Here is a 17,738-nt window from a genome sequence, read left to right as displayed (position 1 = left end):
GTGCAGTGTTGGCCATGCACAGAGGAGCCGAGCTGTGCAGTGTTGGCCATGCACAGAGGAGCCGAGCTGTGCAGTGTTGGCCATGCACAGAGGAGCCGAGCTGTNTGGCCATGCACAGAGGAGCCGAGCTGTGCAGTGTTGGCCATGCACAGAGGAGCCGAGCTGTGCAGTGTTGGCCATGCACAGAGGAGCCGAGCTGTTCCCGCAGCGCTGGCCTGGCGCAGCGGCCGTGGGCTGCGGGTGACCTCCCCACCGGGGAGCAGCCCCGCCAGCAGGCCCAGCCACCTCATTGAGATTCCAGGCACAGGGAGAGCCTCTGCAGCTGTACGCTGGAGGCGGTGGCCGAGGAGGCATCCAGAGAGGGGCCCCAAAAAAATCATCAAAGAACCGGCCCCTTTGCTGCGCCTCTGAATAGGCAGACAAACCAGAGGTCCTCCTTTCTCTGCCACCGTGTTGGGAAAGACATTAACATAACCTCTTTTTTCTCTTTCTTTTTGATTTTCCCAAGCTACTGAAAATTTACTGTGCTTAAATATCTTGTTCTGACAGTTTGCTAAGGGGAGTGAAGGGTGGTGCACCAGCCGGGTGGGTGTCTGTGCGACTATTTTTATAAAAAACAAAACGTTTCAGCTGAGAGTTTTCATTCGGGTCACCCTAGACTTAATTGTTTGGTGTCAGGTCGTTAAGATCCAGAATTAGCTCCCTGCACTTGGAAAGGGTTTGCTTCTGAGTGCTTTAGAAATGCAAAGGCAAGTTTTCAAACCCTGCTCTCTTTTTCCAAATCTGTTTCGATTTCAGCTGGCTTTGAAGCGAGTGGACGCTTACTCAGTTTACTCAAGCAGTAAGAACTATAACTGTAAATCCTCATCCCACTCCTCAGCAGGAGCGAGATGGCAGCTCCTGAAAGCTTCACGTCTTTAAGGAAACTGGCATCTGTTTTCTGAGCCCTTATTAGGCCGACAGGATGTAGACCACTTCTCATGGCCATTGAGGCTCAGAAATGAGTCACTCCGCCTTTGATGGGTGGCACATTAGCCCTGCGATTGGCATAACTTTCATGTTCCCTCGGACAGGAACTGGGGCTGTACAAGCAAGGGAGTGCCGTACATCATCAGAGCGTGTGGGAATGTAGAGAGGGCTTGCATAACTCAAAAGCTCTCATTTTTTGAGTGTTATGCTTAAATGCAATTAAAGGTTCTACATTTGATGCTCAGAGCAGAAAGTTTAATGCATTATTGGTAGATTTGTGTTAGCCACTTGACTGCATTTCCTATAACTGAGACTCTGTTTTCAGTCAGTGCTCCTGGGCTTATTACTTTGGACCATAAGAAAGTTAACAGTCAGCGGGGTGCTTTTCTAAACATGAAGGGTAGCATTGGATACTGACTTGGTTAACCTAATGATTTTTTTTTTCAAACCATTGGTATGTATGAGTTGATTTAAAAAAAAAAAAAAGCAGAGGCTTCTTAAATATAGTCTGTTCTGAATTAAAGGGTGTGGTGTTGGCTTTGAATGAGCTTGATGCAGCAACAAGCATGCAGCAGTTGGTAAATAAAGATGGATTTTCTTTTGTTCTGCTGGTGCTTGCTGCTCATTATTCTCCACTTACCCCGTGAGCTTCCCAGGGAGTGGCAGCTGTTTCTGATGTTAGACACTCTATCAGTGGTAGACAGCTCCAGATTCGGTGAGATACTGTTGTGGGGAGGAGAGGAAAATAATCTAACCCTGCATTATTGTAAATCCTCAGTAGAATTAACTTTTCATGAACCAAAGGAGTTTTGTGTTTAACTTTTTCTGAAATATTCAGGCATAAGTGTGCTTTGCAGTATGTGTTACAGCGAAAAAGCTTTTCTGGCATGAGATGGATTTACTTTCTGAGTGTGTGTTAAGTATTTTAATGTGCAGTGTGTGGGGGCAGACACAAGGCAATAAAGGGAAATCAGTCTATAACAATCTTTGTGTATGTTTCCAGATATATACAGCTTGGGAATCTTTGCAATTTGGAAATTGCTTGGAGTAAACAGAATGGTACATAAAGATTTTAAATAATAAAGCTAGCAAGCTACAGAGGAGTCTGTTTGGTTCCAGGATTTTATATGTAGGATTTATAACCCATGCTTTTGCTTTCCTGTCTCTGCAGTGTTAGCATTCTGTTACTGAAAACAAAGAAGGCTCTGCCAGGGCATTACACAAGCAATGAATCACAGAGGAAAAAATGTTTTGCTTTGTAAATTGTTCACTTTTCCATGGTGGATCATTATTTTTTTTTTTTTTAGTGTTGTCTGATAGAATTTGCCACACATGCTTGCATTTACTGTACTCGGTACGATTCTTTCTAGTGTGACTACATAACTGCTAATATTAGTGACTTCAACTAACTTCTTCTTGTGATTCTTAAAAACAAAACCGCAACAGGAACAAAGAACAGAGGGCAAAAATTGAAACAGCTCAGTTCACTCTTGAGGCATGACAGCTTGCTGAGTATATCGGAGGAAGGAAAAGGTGTTGATGTTTTTCAGACAGCTTTGTCCCAGCAGTTCCACATAATTATTTTGTCTGTATTGACAAACTCCCTTTTCTGCCTCCAGTACTCAGATTTTCTGTCACCTTTTGATGTGGTCCTTTTGGGCTGTAGACCGTTTATAGTCTTTTAGCTAATCCTAAAAATATGAACTTGTTTCTTAAGAATATGCACTTTGTACATCTTTTTGATGACTGTTGGTGAATCTGTGTGTCCAGGCTTCTGCAGAGGAATGATAGCTTGAATGTAAAATTATGCTTGGAGATCATTTCTTTGGCAAGTCGCACACCAGGCGATGTCTTACCACTTTTTTGCAGGATGCAGAAGTACAACCTCACTGTGTTACATAATAAAATTTTGTACCACAGATGCTGCACTGTGCCTCATACTCTCCTTGGCAAGTATAATCAATATGTTGAATTGTTATATTACAGTATTTGTTAAGAATGAATTTTCAGACATGTGGAAAATAAATTTAAATAAAATCATATTACTTATTTGCAAATTAAAAAGGTGGATCAGGAACCATAACCAGCTAAAGCAATGCTTAAAGGAAGATCCAAGTAGAATGATCCGTGCAGAAAGACTGGTGGTAATGAAATCCTTGATTTTTCACACAAAAGCAGTGAGTGTGGAGGAGGATGCTATATATGTATGGAATGCACCATTTTAAAGACTGTGTGATTAATCCTGTTAGAGGATGTGTTTCTAAAAGAGAAGCAGATTGGTGGGATAAAGCTGTAAGAAAGTATGAGAGCCAAACATAAGCATCTAATCTCAGAGAAAGTCTCCTGTGACAGTACAGTGTAATTCTGTTAAAATTATGTATACTTCACTGCAAATAACCAGATAATAATTTTAGAATCTGCAAGAAATTAATGCCCCGTCTGTAAATGCCAGTGGAGAAGATGTGTAGCATAAATTAGGGAGTAAGAAAAGTAGAAACTCAGTAATGTCCCTGTCCAGGTATTTTTTTGTCCCGTCCAATCTGGATTTAGTCCTAAGTGCAGATACGATAAAAGGTAGGTGGGGGGTCATTAGGTCTCCTGGGTGTGCTTTATGCAAGGGAAGAAAATACCAACGAGTCAGGTATGTAACAGCATGTTCCAAAATCCTGATAGTCTGGGCAGCCACCTCCCCAACCTGCTTACCTGGCAAGCCTCTAGTCAGGAGCTGGGTTGAGTGTGCCACATATCTTCTCATCCCTGTAGTCACATCTGTGGTATAATAGTAATGAGATTGGACTAATCTCACTGATCTGGGCTGAGTTGGACTGGCAATTTAAATGTGAAAGGCTTCATAATCTCCTGCTGATCACAGAAAATTTTCAGCATTTAATTAAGGTCAGAACTAAAAAGATGATGACAACAAAACCTTCTACCTTTACCTCCTTGCCTATAAATGTTAAACCATGACAGGTGAGTTCTTCTGAAATTCCTGGAGCGATGATGACACTTTTGTAAATGCTTTATAGGTTGGTGGAACACTTAGAGTGGTAACAGCCACCTCTAAAAGAAACAATGAGAAGGTTTGTGCTCCTTTTCCTCTCCTCTTTCTTGCCCCATACCTGTTTCATCAGTTCAAATGGATTTTTTTTGCAGATACGGCCACTGCAAAGGTGGCTCTGTGTGACTCTCACTTACAGTTCAGTAGTTCTTAGTTTTTTTCTTTAAATTAGGAAATTGAAAGCCCACTGAGGATTAAAGAGGTGAAAGCAGCTGGTGGGGGGACTGTGCACACCCGTGTCTGTGTTGTGTGGGCGTTGGGGTCGCTTCTGCTTCTTTGTGCAGGAGGGAGAAGGATGAGTGTGAACAGAGAAGTGACACAGCTGCTGCCACACTGCGCCACAGACAGAGAGGAGGTCTGTGGGGAGAGGAAGGAGACAAAGCAGCTGCAAGGGAGTTCCTGTGGCAAGGTGCACTTCACTGGGAGAGAAATCACTAGTAGAGGAAAGCTGAGCAATGGGAAAGTATGAGAGGAGCCTGGGAGAACAGGAGAGCAGCAGATTGCCAGAGCCCATATATCTGGTGAGCCTTTTCTCACTGTTCTTGGTTGTCTGGAAAGCTTGCCAGCAGGTGAACCTGTGGGCACTGAGCAGCAGCCGCTGCAGGGCAGCATTACAGGGTGCACAGGCGTGGTCCTGCTGTGGCAGGCTGGAAGACAGTTCAGCTCCTGGTGTGCTCCCTCATCTTCTCCCCAGTGTTTAACAAATCGATGAGAACCAATACAGAATGGAGGAGGGTATGGTTGATGCGTGGCTGTGGGTGTTTTGTAGTTGACCATTTGCTTTTAAAATTTCTAAATCAGTTGTTGGGGTGAGCAGAATTGGAAAAGTGTGGTCAGTACTGTGTTTAGAATAATACCTTGAATGAGATTTTTGTGACTCAGTTGAGTAGAAACATTACTGCAAGACCTTGTAGGACCTAGAGGGGCAGCTTGGCACCATGAAAAGCTATTTGAGGTTCTTGAGAGACTGCCTCAGAAAACAATGATCTGCTCAATAAGCAAAAATTTGAGGCATCCTGACAGTCATCCAGAAGAGCCATTGGTGGGACTTCTGTCTGCCTTCCCTGAAGACCAGCTTAATAAATCCAGTAAATAACTGAGGTTTTGATTAACTCTTTTCTTATTCTACTGCTGAACGTTTCGAATGTGGCTGTAACACAGTCACACAAGTGTCACCTGTGCAGGTTACTCAGGTGAGCAGTAGCGTGGTGTGAGCAGTGGGTGTTTCCTCAGACAAAGAAAGGTTGCATATCTTTCAGAGTAGATGTTTGTTTTCAACTTTGTGGTGGCTATACATCATCCAGTGTTTTCCCCTTCATATTGTGATACATCATCTTGTATTTCATGCTTGAGATGTTGTGAGAGAAGTGAGTGATGTTATGTAACATAAGCAGAGAATTATCTTCTTATGGTCTGAAAGTGACTGTTGGTTTGATAAAGCAGTTGACTAATTAGTAAATTACCCATTGTTGTTTAAAATACTTGCGCTGCAAAATGTAAATGAAAAAAATTTCTCCACTTGTCAGTATGAAAAATGACAATAGCAAAAATAATACATAGGACATCTGCTCTGATTTTTTTAAAATTTAAAATGCATTTAAGGCAGATGTTGCAGAATTTGAATGGAAATTGAAGTAGATGGAAGAACAAAACATAGCTGTTTACCTTTTATGAAGTCCCATTTTTACAGCTAACATTGCTATCAGTATGTGACTCAGTGCCTGTATTTTTCCGCTGTTTGTATCAGAGCGAACTGAATGTTCTTAAAACTGCTGCTGTCAGGATGACATATAGTTCCAATATTAACAGAAATTATTGGTGTGTCAGTATTTCGGGGTGTTTTCTGATCTTGTTTCCCTTTGCCCATCCTCTCTTTCCAGGAGAATACATCAAAACATGGAGGCCGCGGTATTTTCTGTTGAAGAATGATGGCACCTTCATTGGCTACAAGGAACGGCCACAGGATGTTGACCAGCGGGAATCACCTTTAAATAACTTCTCAGTAGCTCGTAAGTGTTTTTAGCTGCTCTCTTGTCCAGTTTGGGGGTTGATGTCTTCTTGTAACGTAGCTGGTAAGCTGCATCAGAAACATTCAGATCTGCCCAGAGCGATGTATCTAAACACACCAAGTGTGTTTATTTGAACTGATAAATCCCACTGTGATCACTTCACTCAGAAGTGATTGTAATGTGGAGGTTTGATGCTCTGCTTAATTTTTTTTTAAGTTTTCTAGTAAATTGCCATTTCTGGTTATTGAATGAAATGGGTTTATTTGTTAATATTTTGTATGTATGTTAGTTAGCAAATTGCTTTAAAGTGAAAATTCACCCAGGTGCATGTATCTGGCAGGTAGGTACAGCAGAAGCATTTTTGCCATCAGATCTGGATTCCAGTGCCATTGACGTAGATCGGAATTATTTAATTGTTAGCATAAAAGAATGCGGAGTGGGCACATGTTTTAATGAAGCACACTTGGATTTTCTTAATTTTGAACATAAACCCATAGTTCTTCTATCAAAGCCAACAAAAGGGTTTGGAAATAGTAACATCTCCTAACCTCTGCACTCTCTACTATGCAAATATTTCTGATTTTGCTCAGGTGCTGCAGCACAGGATGTGATAGAAGACTCTGAAGATAATTTCCTTTTCTTGCTCATGTTTTTAACCTTTCGTTGTATACTTCCAGCTTTTATTTTCTCCTGTTCTTAATCTTTCCTGTCTCATGATCTGCCTGTCTCGTTCCACCACTTAAAAATAGATCATTGTGGCACCTGTTATTAACAATGATCTGTTCCATGTTCCTGGTGACTACTGGAAGCAAAGCTCTGCAGAGAGAAGGATAGGGGCTTTTCCTCTTCATTACAAGGTAGCTCAAAATACAGGGGATTCATCTTTGTAGCTGATCATTAAGCAGGTATTTATTTTGAATAAATGCCCTGCTCCTGGAAGAGGGCTGGGCAGCAGTAGGAATTAATGGAAATGTTCATTATTTTTCCTCCAGTAGTAGAATATACCTGTTCTGAGTGATGATGGGAATAAATAATGGACATGCCTGGTGCCTCTATGCAGGATTCCAAGAGTGCTTTGGGGCTTTTTGTCTCGTCTGAGAGGCAAAATTGTCGTAGTGTTTTCATTTTGGTAATGACATGGTACTTTACTCTTTACACTGGTATCTTCTTACAGATCAAGAAGGTAAAGTGAAGCAGCAGAAAGCCATTAATTCATAAATTAATTCAGTACTTGGTCTATAGCCAGAGGCTTTTAACAAATGCACTTTCTGGAGGACACTTCCATCCTCTTGCTGCTAACTGCATTACTTGGGCAGCTCAGTGCTAAGGAGTAAAAATGTGTCCATCACCTTTTCTTTGTCCAAGTTGCCTTTAAAATGTGTTAACTTAAATCAGTTTTCACAACAGGAATATGGTGCTTTTTTGGCAAATTGAGCCCATCAGTCTCAGTGTTTATAGATAAACAGGTTTGTTACCATGGCATCGGAGCATTGTTAGAGAAGACACAGTACATGCCTATAGATGAATTACTGTAGTCCATGTGAGAGGCATGGTGGGCTGGGTGGGAGGATGTTCTAGCAGTGGCTCTTACCTGCTGAACAGGCAGGCTCTTGCCTGGTGGCAGGTCAGGAAGGCCTTGATGATTGGACTCCTTGCTAGAAGTGGATTGGGCCCACAGAAACAGCTGTTTCTCCGCCAGGATTTAATTTCTCATGTAGGCAGTAGCAGGCAGTAGCTGCCAGCACTTCTGTCCCTTCTGGGTGCCCTCCACACTTTCAGAGATTGACAGAATAGTCTGAGTTGGACAGGACCCACAAGGATCATCGAGTCCAGCTCTTCAAGTAAATGGCCCATATGGGGATTGAACCCACAAACTTGGTGTTATTAACACCAGGCTCTAACCAGCTGAGCTTATCTCAGGGAACATTTTTGGATGCATTTTGCACCACAGGCTTTCCCTTCAAACCTGATTGCCTGAGCCTTTATTTAAGTTAACATGTCAAGTTAGTGTGAATGAATTTGAGCTGCCTGTGAAGGAAGGCTCAGGCCAGTGAACAGGCCTGTAGAAGCCTCCTGCCAGTGAAAGGTGGGGGGAATTTAGATTAAATATTTTGTAAAAATTAATCCTTCTGTTTTCTTTTCCTCCAAGAGACCATGATAGCCTTGACTTTTTTTGTTAATTAGTGAACCAGATTTTTTTTAATGAGATGGCAGGCTGTCTCTGTCAGTCTGTTCTTTGGAAGTGGTCCCATGTTTCTGATTAAAATCTTTACCCTCTTCTGCTGTTCAAAGCAGAACACTTTTACTTTTTTATCTTTGCAAGTAAAAGTAGGGTTTTTTAAAAAGGAGAATTGTATTACTTGTAGTGTAAAATTCGTATTGGATGATTTTGTCAGAGAATGAGAAGTGGGAAATAATTAATGAGAAAGCTATGACAGAAGATAACAACTAATGGTTACCTGTCTTTTCCTTTAACAGGTGTGAAGAAAGTATTAGCAATAGTGTGTGATTTCTATGTGCTTGGCAGTCTCTTCTTTCTCCTGCACTAGACTTTTGCTTTTGGTCTGTGAGGGTTTTGATCATACATTTTTGAAAACTTGTTTGTAAGCCCCTCTAGCTAAAGAGAGGCATACTATTTATTTAAAACAATTCTTTCTCCACCTAATTTTCTTTCTGAAATAGCCATATACCAATGCTTGCTCTGTTTAAGGAATTTATTTTCTCTGGAATTAACCTATTGATTTGTTTTAAAAAAACCAACCAAACAAAAAACTAATACAAAAGAACCCAAAGTAACACTCATGAAACATGATCCCTGAATGTTTAACTGAAATTTTTGAATTCTATTTGTGTTTCTGTTCTGTACTTTACTACTAATAAGGTAGAAGAAATAAACAAGTCTCTACGTAAAAGTTCTGCTCCAGAGCCTTCAGATGTATAACCAATAGAGCCTGAGTTGTAAATCTGTGAGATAAGTAGCCTTCATACCAATTGTAATCTCGGATTATCATGTATGTCTCCCTATTAGATTATAAGCCTTTAAAACCATATAGCTGAGAAAAGCAGTATATTGTGAAAAACCACATGGAGCTGGAGAGAGAGGCTGTTCCTGTTAGAAAGGGATTATTTCTCCCAGCTGTCAAAAGGAAGATGGGCTGTGGTGGTTTTATTGTACTGCTGAAAACATAATTGCTCAACAATACGAGAGCTCCTTTTGGGACAGGACTGTGTGTCTGCAGTTAAGCATTTTTCAGAGGGCACAGGATGGCCAGATTAGTGGTTGGATTTTTTGTCTGCTGTTACTAAGAGCCACCTTTGTGCAGGTCTGTAACTTGGTGCTCCTGGCCCCTCACTTTTGCCATGCTGAACAGTTCAGAGTTGAATCTAACCAGTAGTGCTAGCAGAAAACAAACACTTAAACATAATATTCCTGTTTGTCTTCCAAAAGTTTTATTTCTTCATCATTCTATTTTCCTTATTTACCTTTTTACTTTTTTTTTTTTCCCAGTTTTCTTTTCTCTGTTTCTCCGTACCCTTCCTTAAAGAAACCAAAGCAGGAATAGGAAGGATTCTTCCTTGACATTATTGTTTTAAGTGTGATGTCATTATATAGGGAGCAGAGTTTGACACTTTCATCGAAAGTAATCTGCCTCTTAGCTTAAGTGCTGGGAAAGCAAATATTGTGACATTTTAGAAAGTCACTGGGATAATACTAAGTGTCTTTCAAATACAAAATGGTAATTTACATTTGAATGCCTTGGTGTCTATTCCTGTTAGGAACAATTTCTCTGTCCTACTTAGTTTAAAAGACCAAACACCAGGAAAGAATCAAGAGGTATTTTAGAGCAATTTAAATAATTTTTAACTGGCTGCTGTTTATAGTACTTACTCTGTTGCAAATGGGGAATACTTATGTCAGCCTGTTTCACAGGAAAAACTTCCTTCGAAGTGGGTAAACGACCCTCGGCCCCTATTTGAGATTGAATGTTTTTATAGCAAAACCCTCAAACATGCCATAAATCACACCTAATTCTACACAGCGTCTCTATCTGTGCTCTGCTGGAGTGCTCCATATTGCAGTACATGATTAGAAAGGGTGGATTTGGTGCTTCTCTAACTTTTCAGCTTCTGTGAAGAGCACACAGTTGGGTTTGAAAGTAAGAAAAAAAATACTGTTTATTTGCTTTATTGATAAAATTCATATGATTGTCATATATGGTGAGAAATAAGTGGTAGTTTCAAACTTCTAGAACCGGTGTGGTACATCACTTTGTTAAAGCAATTTAAAAGTAAAGCCTTCTGTATTTCTTGATATGTGCTGTTATGATTGAGCAGGGTAATTAGACAGCATATTGTTCACTAAACAAAACAATTTTGTTGACATTCTTGAATTATAGTGGTTATTAACTGACAAATCTCTATTATTCATCTTGCTGTATGCCTTAAAGATTGCTGGATCAGCAAACTTAACAAATATCAATGGACAGTGCTGATTTAGGGGAAGAGTGACATTTAATTGGTCCCCGTCTATGGCAGGAAAAGCCTTGTGTGGTTTATCATGCTGAAATTAAATGGTTAAATGTGGAGTTCATGCCTAGTTTAAATATCTACGCAGCTACTTCAGAATGCGACTCTAAAGTGTTTTTAAAATCTAAGCAAAATCTCTCTATTTATTTTTTATAATGTTGTGCTTCAGGATAAGTATGGGAGAGCAGCTCTGGATTAGCACAAGGTTAGGAAATAGCCTGATGTTGTTCTTAGAGTCTTCAGCCAGATTCGGTGTCTTAGGGCTGCATTGTGCAGGCTCCTAGAGGACAACCCCAGCCTTAATCTAATCATGTTAAGCAGATAAAAATGGGAGGCAGAACAAACAAACAACAAAAAGAGAAAGGCAGCTAAATGGAGGTGGGAGGTCTGGGAGCAGGAACGAGATCTTTGGAGCGGAATTTATCAGCACCAGGCCCACGGGGCTGTGCCAGCTCAGGCAGTTGTGTTTGGCTTTCCTTGCCGTTGTGTGAGAGGACAGAGGTGGCTGGAAGGCCAAATCCAGCACGGCTGCATCGCTGCGTGGAAGTTGTTTAATCTGAATGAAGGAGTGTCGTTTATTGCGTTAAAGCCTTTGCATGACTCACTAATAAACTTTCTCTTATCTAATTGGAGTGCTTTAGTAGGACGCAGTGTAACTTCAGCATGCTATTAAAGAAAAATTATATTTTCTTCTCAAGAAAAATGCAGTTACTAATTGAAAAGCTTATAATTCCAGCAGCAAATGAGGCATGAAATATATTGCCAAAAATACAGCGTCCAAAAACACTGGCAGTAAATATTTTATCTTGGTGCTAATTAAGAGCTTGAACTTAAAACTGAGCATTCTAAATTTACACAATAATGAAATTAACCTAATGGCACCAGTGTAGCCTTAGTAACATGTACTGTTATTCTGGTGGATTCTCCACTTGCATGTTGTTGATGGTGGAGGAAGTTCATAGCTCTAGCAGTGAACAGAAATTTCTTCTTGTCTTCATTCTGCCTTTTTATTTATTTAGAGGTCAATTTAGAAACTGAAGACCAAATAACAGCAAGCTTGTGGTTTCATTAACTGCAAGGAAAAGAGTTTAATGCAAGAAAAAAACTTGCACAATTATTTATTTTTCCCCTGCTCACTTGGTTTCTTAATTTTACTTTCCTCTAGCAGGATCTGTTTAATTAATTAGCTTTTCTATTAATGTTTATCTAAAAAATGTGGTGGTTTGGCTCCTGTAGTTATTTCATTGGTTTTCATTGGTTTTTCAGATCTCTGTTAATAGCGCTGAAGTGCACCCTTTATCAGGAGCATTTTCTGGCCCAAATTTGAAGAATAAACATTTGTTTATTATTATTTAATAAACATCCTGAGAATCTTACAGTAATAGATGTGATTTAAAAATAAACAGAAATTACACTCATCTCTCAACAGAATGTTTTGATGAAGGAAGTGGTGGCTTAGCATGTAGCTGTACTTCTGTAGCCTTTTTAGGCTGTGCTTGAACCCTGGCAGTGCTGGAAGCCGCTCGCTGCGTGTCCGTGCAGCATCCGACTGCGGCGGCTCTCCCAAAGGCTTTTGGAACGGGGTCTTCTCAGGGGGTGCCTTTGCAGTTTGATGTTCCCTCTAGTGTTTGAGGACTGGAAATGCTGAGTCTGATCTTCATCAGGTTGCTGCCAAATGATCAGACATTGTCTTGCAGCTCCCTGGAACCCATGGGCAGGGTTTCATGCGGGAATGTCAATAGGAGGGAGCATGGGGGCTTGACTGCACTTTTGGTATATGTAATTGCTGCATTATCAAATGACTTTGGCCATGTGCTGTGTTCTGGATGACCTCTGGAGTATGGGACCTGAGTCTGAATGGCTTCTCTGTTATCACATCGCATTTCTGCTTACCTCTCTGGACAGACCAAATGTGGAGCCTTTCAAAGCAGAATTTGATTTCAGAGCTGCTTAGATGGCTATCTCCCAAGCTATTTATTGGTTTCATCAACACAGTAAATTGTCTCAAGTCTCCTAAAGAAGTACTTACAGAGATTTCTGTGGCTGATTAATTGCAACAGTTTGCTAGATAAGAATAAAGACAAATGATTATTTAAACCTGCTTATGTACCATGACTCTTTCTTCCTTGATTGTGGTAGAGTGCCAGCTGATGAAGACAGAGCGACCTAAACCAAACACATTTATCATTAGATGCCTCCAGTGGACCACAGTAATTGAAAGAACATTTCATGTGGAGACTCCAGAGGAGCGGTATGTTTCATTCATATTTAATGCATAAACTCCTTGCAAAAGCAGATGCAAGTGTTCAGCATTAATAGTGAGTCCTCTGCTGAAGCTCTTATTTATCAGATGATGTACATCTGGACTGAAAAGTGACAAATAATTTTTGAGTGCCTCAGTTTTAGTGTGTTTCCTAGTATAAAAGCCATCCTAAAGGGGGTTTCAGAGAATGGATTTTGAGCAGTGTTTGTAAATGAATTGTTGCTAGGTTGGGTATCCAAAACGGACAGGTGCAGGTGTGTACCAGCATACAGGTAGTTATTTCTGGAAATGTAAGGTTCATTTCTCACTGGAAGTGTTGTGGTATGTAAAATGAAGGGTTTCTGACCTGGGAGTTTCTGGAAGGATGAGCACAAGTGAAATATTCAGGCAGAGTAGAATTGTATCAAAATAGTGACCTTTTAAAATCTATTTAGACACCCTATTTCTAAAGGAAAAGTTAGTTGTATCATTGCTGATTGCTAATGTTTTATGCAAATTAGATAATAAAGGTGATAGTTATCTGCTGCAGGTGCAGATTTCTGTTTCATCTTTCAGGAAACAGAGCTAAGAGCTACATCCTGTGCTCTCATCATTGGAGAATTGATCTCTTACCTCCAGAGAGAACAGTTTTACAGCTCAGCTATAATACAACTACTGAGTATTTAAATATTTACTTGCTCTTCAGAAACTGAACTTAAATTATTCCGGTATCATTGCCCTAGGGGAGTGGGTATCTTAAAACCCTGGTCCTCCCTAGATATGATACTAGAATATGTTTATTTTGAAGACCAGTAAATTCTACTCAGTATTACTCACTTATTTCTTTCATAGCCTTTGCATGCACTTTGCATGCTCTTTATTAGTGCTTTTGATTCTGTTACAATGATCAGAAAAAGGTTAAGTCAAATTAAGAAAAAGAAAAAGAAACTGGTCCTTGTTTCTTTTAGGAACTTCGTGGTCAGTGACCCTAAAGGGAGTGAATAGCAGTTTCCACTTGGGGGAAGATTGTATTTCAGTCTTGTTTTGTTCCCTCCTAGCCAATTAAGTCAGCTTTGTGACACTTCAGGGCTCAGAGTGTTAGTCACCTCTGTTGTGTACTCTTGAGACATAAAAGCTGAGGGTGAAATTCTGTTCTCTCAGAAATCAAAGGTACTCACTTCAGGAGGGCTGAGATCTCAACCAAGTCAGTAACAAAAGAGATATGAAGGTCAATATGCATTTAGCTTTCTATATGCCTTTAGAACCAATGTTTGCTTTTTTGAAAGAAATAGAGAAAAGTGCAGAAGAAGTTTTTTGTAGTAATTTTGAATATAAAAATATGACTAGTAAATAAGGGGATGTGTTAGTGATGGTGGATAGAGCAGTCTATGCTGTGAGTATAGGCAGAATATTCTGAATATTTGGCATTACCTTGCTGCCCCAGACAGGACTGGATGAATCATGCACAATTCAGGCAAAATCCAAAACAAAAAATGCACAAGGCAGGAAAGACCTTACGTGGTGCAGTTCTTATTAAAATTTTATGTTGGATACTTTTTCCCATGGACTTTGCTTCCTTTGGGGAATGATCTGCCTCTTGTATCCATTATAAATGGAAATTCACATGTTCAGATACTATTTTTTAAAAAAAAACAACTTCATAGGACCAGTGAAAAATCAGACATTGATAAGGATGGCACTGCAGATTGTGCACAGAGTTGTTCAGGGTTGGCTGTTGCTGATCCTGCTGCAGCAGCAAAATATTTTACCTGGGATGTCCTTAGGAGAAGAATTTAACCAGTCCCTAGAAAATACCAAGTAAACCTATTCCCTGCATACACAAAAGACAGTAAACATGTTAAGTTTAGGTAGTCTATTGGATGTGTCTTCAGCCCCTGAGTGTGTCTTTAAAGCCTGTCCTGAGACCCTGGAAGCCCTTATGAGTTGTATTCTTTATGTTCAATAAATTTGCAGTGAAATTGAGTGAAGGCCAAGAACTTTCACTTCAGTAGCTTCCAAAGGTGTGAAATCTCCCAAAGGACACTGGAGTGGAAGTGGTCTCCATGGGAGTTTAAGGGGTCACTTTTAGAGCATGGGTTGCTGAAACAGCTGTGGAAACTTTATCGTAATCAAGACCTGTACCTAAGATGAAATGTCACTGCTTTTGCTGACATTCTCCTGAAGTTTACACAGCAATTGCTGTACTAATGTCATCATCTTTACAACAGAAGAATAACCTAAGTGTTCTGAGCTTTAATACCTTCCCCAAGAACATCCCTTGCCACTACAGCCACTAAAATTCAGGATACGTGTGTGAAGAGGTACCATAGTGCACCTAGGAGTTGGATGTGTGTTTCAGTGCACCACAGAAATGTAGAAGCTGACTTTAATTGCTTTTGTGCTTCATGTAAGCCTTTTGCTTTTTGTTTTTGGCAAGTCTGTTTTGGTTATGTAAATCTCTGTATCACCAGGTTATATCCTGAGCTGTTAACTGAATGCCCATTAGAAATTCTGTTATCTAAAAAGCCTTGTATGATGTCCAGACTGGGAGGATTTCATTTGTCTCTTGTTTCTAGTATGAGTAATAAAGATTTTAAAAATGCATTTTTACAGTGCTTGGAAATGCACATAATTCATCATATCTTCCATTGATTCATCAGAGAGTTGGTGATCCTTGCCATGGCAAGTGGTTATCTAGAGCCACAAGTAATTAATGTTTTTGCCTATATTTTACCAGGGAAGAATGGACAAAAGCCATCCAGACAGTAGCAGACAGCCTCAAGAAACAAGAGGAAGAGATGATGGATTTTAGATCTGGCTCTCCTAGTGATAATTCAGGTGCCGAAGAAATGGAGGTTTCTATGACAAAGCCAAAACACAAAGTGGTAAGTGGGCATAGCAGGGATGACTGGTTTTTAGGTCTTCTCAAACATAGACAAGAAATAGCCATCAAGCCATGTCTGTTGCCCTGTCAATTACATGATTTGGTGTAGATGCAGCTTCTGGAAGAAACAATTGCCTCAGCAGAGCAGAACCTGAGTCTGCCAGAATTCTGAGTTCATGTGTCCTTAATGGGTGGCTTTCAAGGCCAGCCCAGGTCTGGGTTTGGTTTGCCTGTTTTCCTGTGATACAGAGCCTGAAGCCAAAACTCCAACTGGACCTTGTGACTCTAAACCCCTTGTAGGTTGGTGCAAATGTATTCTGGTGGATTTACAGGGTTTAGGGTGGGTCTGTGGATTTAATTGCTGTGGATTAAGGGTTTAGGCTAACTCCAGCCAGCCACTGTAGTGTCTGTCCATAGTGCTCCTACAACTTGGGGTTTTGCATTAGGCAAAAATAGTCTGAATGCAGAGGGCCAGCTAAGGAATGGCCTTCCATGACATGAGTATGTGCCAGAGGAGGTCTTTGCCCTGTTGAGCCTTTTTAAGCATCTGTCTTCAACTTCCCTTTATTTCTTTCTACCCCATTGTGCTCTTTTCTTCATGCTTCTGTTTTCCAAAGTGTCTCCACCTGTTCCTGCAAATGGGAATTGATAGAACTTTTCCCCATGTGAATGCATTGTCTGTGGAATTTAGGTGGGCACTTGTGTCTTAACTCAGCATTGTCACCTTCACCCACTTTCATAAGCTTGTTTCAGTTTTGTGAAAACTGATGAAGTTTTTCTGTAAAAAGATAGCCATCCACCATTCACTAGCCATTCACTAAGATAATGTCAGTGCTTTCAGAGTCATGTGGGTGGCTATTTTCACGCCACTCTGAGTCAGAGTTTACCAGTAGGCTTCTGGGTCTTTGGCTGAACAGATCCTGCTCTTACTGAGCAGTCCTTCCTAGAAATGCAAGAACCACCCCATTCCTCAAATGGATACAGTCTTCTGAAACAGTGACTGTCTCTTCCTGGACATGTTAGTGGGGATAACAAAAATGAATATTGAGGTCCTGGCATCAACTGCATTGAACAGTTTAGCAGCAAATCTCCTCAGCCAGCTCTAGGGAAGAATATGGAAGAGTTTGCTGTTGGGGGCATCTTAAATTTTTCCCAGACTGAGGCTGCAGCAGCCTTTAGTTGTCTAAGTCCTATTGTTGCCATGTTGGCAGTGGTCATTGATCTGATGGTACAGTCTCTGCTTAGCCTCTGATTCCTCCAGTGTTTTTCCTCATGGTGAAACAAATAAGAGCAAATGGCTGCTGCGAGGCAGTGTCAGAGACTGGAAAGATGTCTCAAGACATTTTGGGTGCATGTGTGTGGGGGAAGGGGACAGTTGGGCCTTGCCCTGGTGAGACAGTGAGCTGCCCCACACTCCCTAGAGCTGTGTCCCAGCCCAGCAGAGCTGCCAGTCACTGGCCCACCAGAGGCAGTGCTCCATTCTCCCCTAACCCAGCTCCTGGGTGACCAAATGAGCACATGTCCCACCTGGAGGAAGGGCCCATGAAGGCCAAAGGGTTATTTAGGGCTGAACACAAGGCCATTACCATGTCTAGACGCTACCTCTTCTTGGAGCTTCTATCTGAACAGGGCTGGAATTCAGAAGTTGGTAGCTGTATGTGTGCTTTTCTATATATTTTCTGTCTTTTTCTCCTCATTCCCTCTTGTTGGAATATTTTGAGTAACTTCCCATTGAATGGATTTAAAGTTTGTTAAGTTGAATGAATGGTCCAGGTTAATGCTGTGAGAAGTATTTTATTGTTGATTGGATGTTGTAGTAAAGCTTTAACCAAAGTTTCCTGATTGTTCTAAAGTTTGCCAGTAAACTTGTGTGTTGTTTTGACCTCATGAGAATATAAATTGGTATTTCTCTCGTGTATCCAACTCAGAATAGAAGGTAGTTTTTGGTCAAAAACGGTGTTTTCTGGCAAAAAAGATCATGGAATCACAGGTATAAAAGCTTGATCAGACACAGACATGTGGTATGAGAAAAACTGGCTGAAAATGCAG

The 17,738-nt window shown here is 40.7% G+C and overlaps 1 protein-coding gene across 2 annotated transcripts in view; it reads left to right on the top strand.

Moving 5' to 3' along the window:
* Nucleotides 1–17,738, top strand: part of AKT1 (AKT serine/threonine kinase 1) — a 76,722-nt gene that overhangs the window by 31,685 nt on the left and 27,299 nt on the right. For both annotated transcript variants that reach the window (XM_015630734.3, XM_015630735.3), the window contains exons 3-5: nucleotides 5,908–6,036; nucleotides 12,703–12,814; nucleotides 15,543–15,690. In XM_015630734.3, the coding sequence (XP_015486220.1) occupies nucleotides 5,908–6,036; nucleotides 12,703–12,814; nucleotides 15,543–15,690 (389 nt within the window). The remainder of the gene's footprint in view (nucleotides 1–5,907; nucleotides 6,037–12,702; nucleotides 12,815–15,542; nucleotides 15,691–17,738) is intronic.

This window comes from Parus major, chromosome 5, assembly GCF_001522545.3.
Source record: "Parus major isolate Abel chromosome 5, Parus_major1.1, whole genome shotgun sequence".
Classification (NCBI taxonomy): Eukaryota; Metazoa; Chordata; class Aves; order Passeriformes; family Paridae; genus Parus; species Parus major.
Note: the sequence above shows the minus strand (reverse complement) of the source record. Positions and strands in the feature narration are given on the sequence as shown.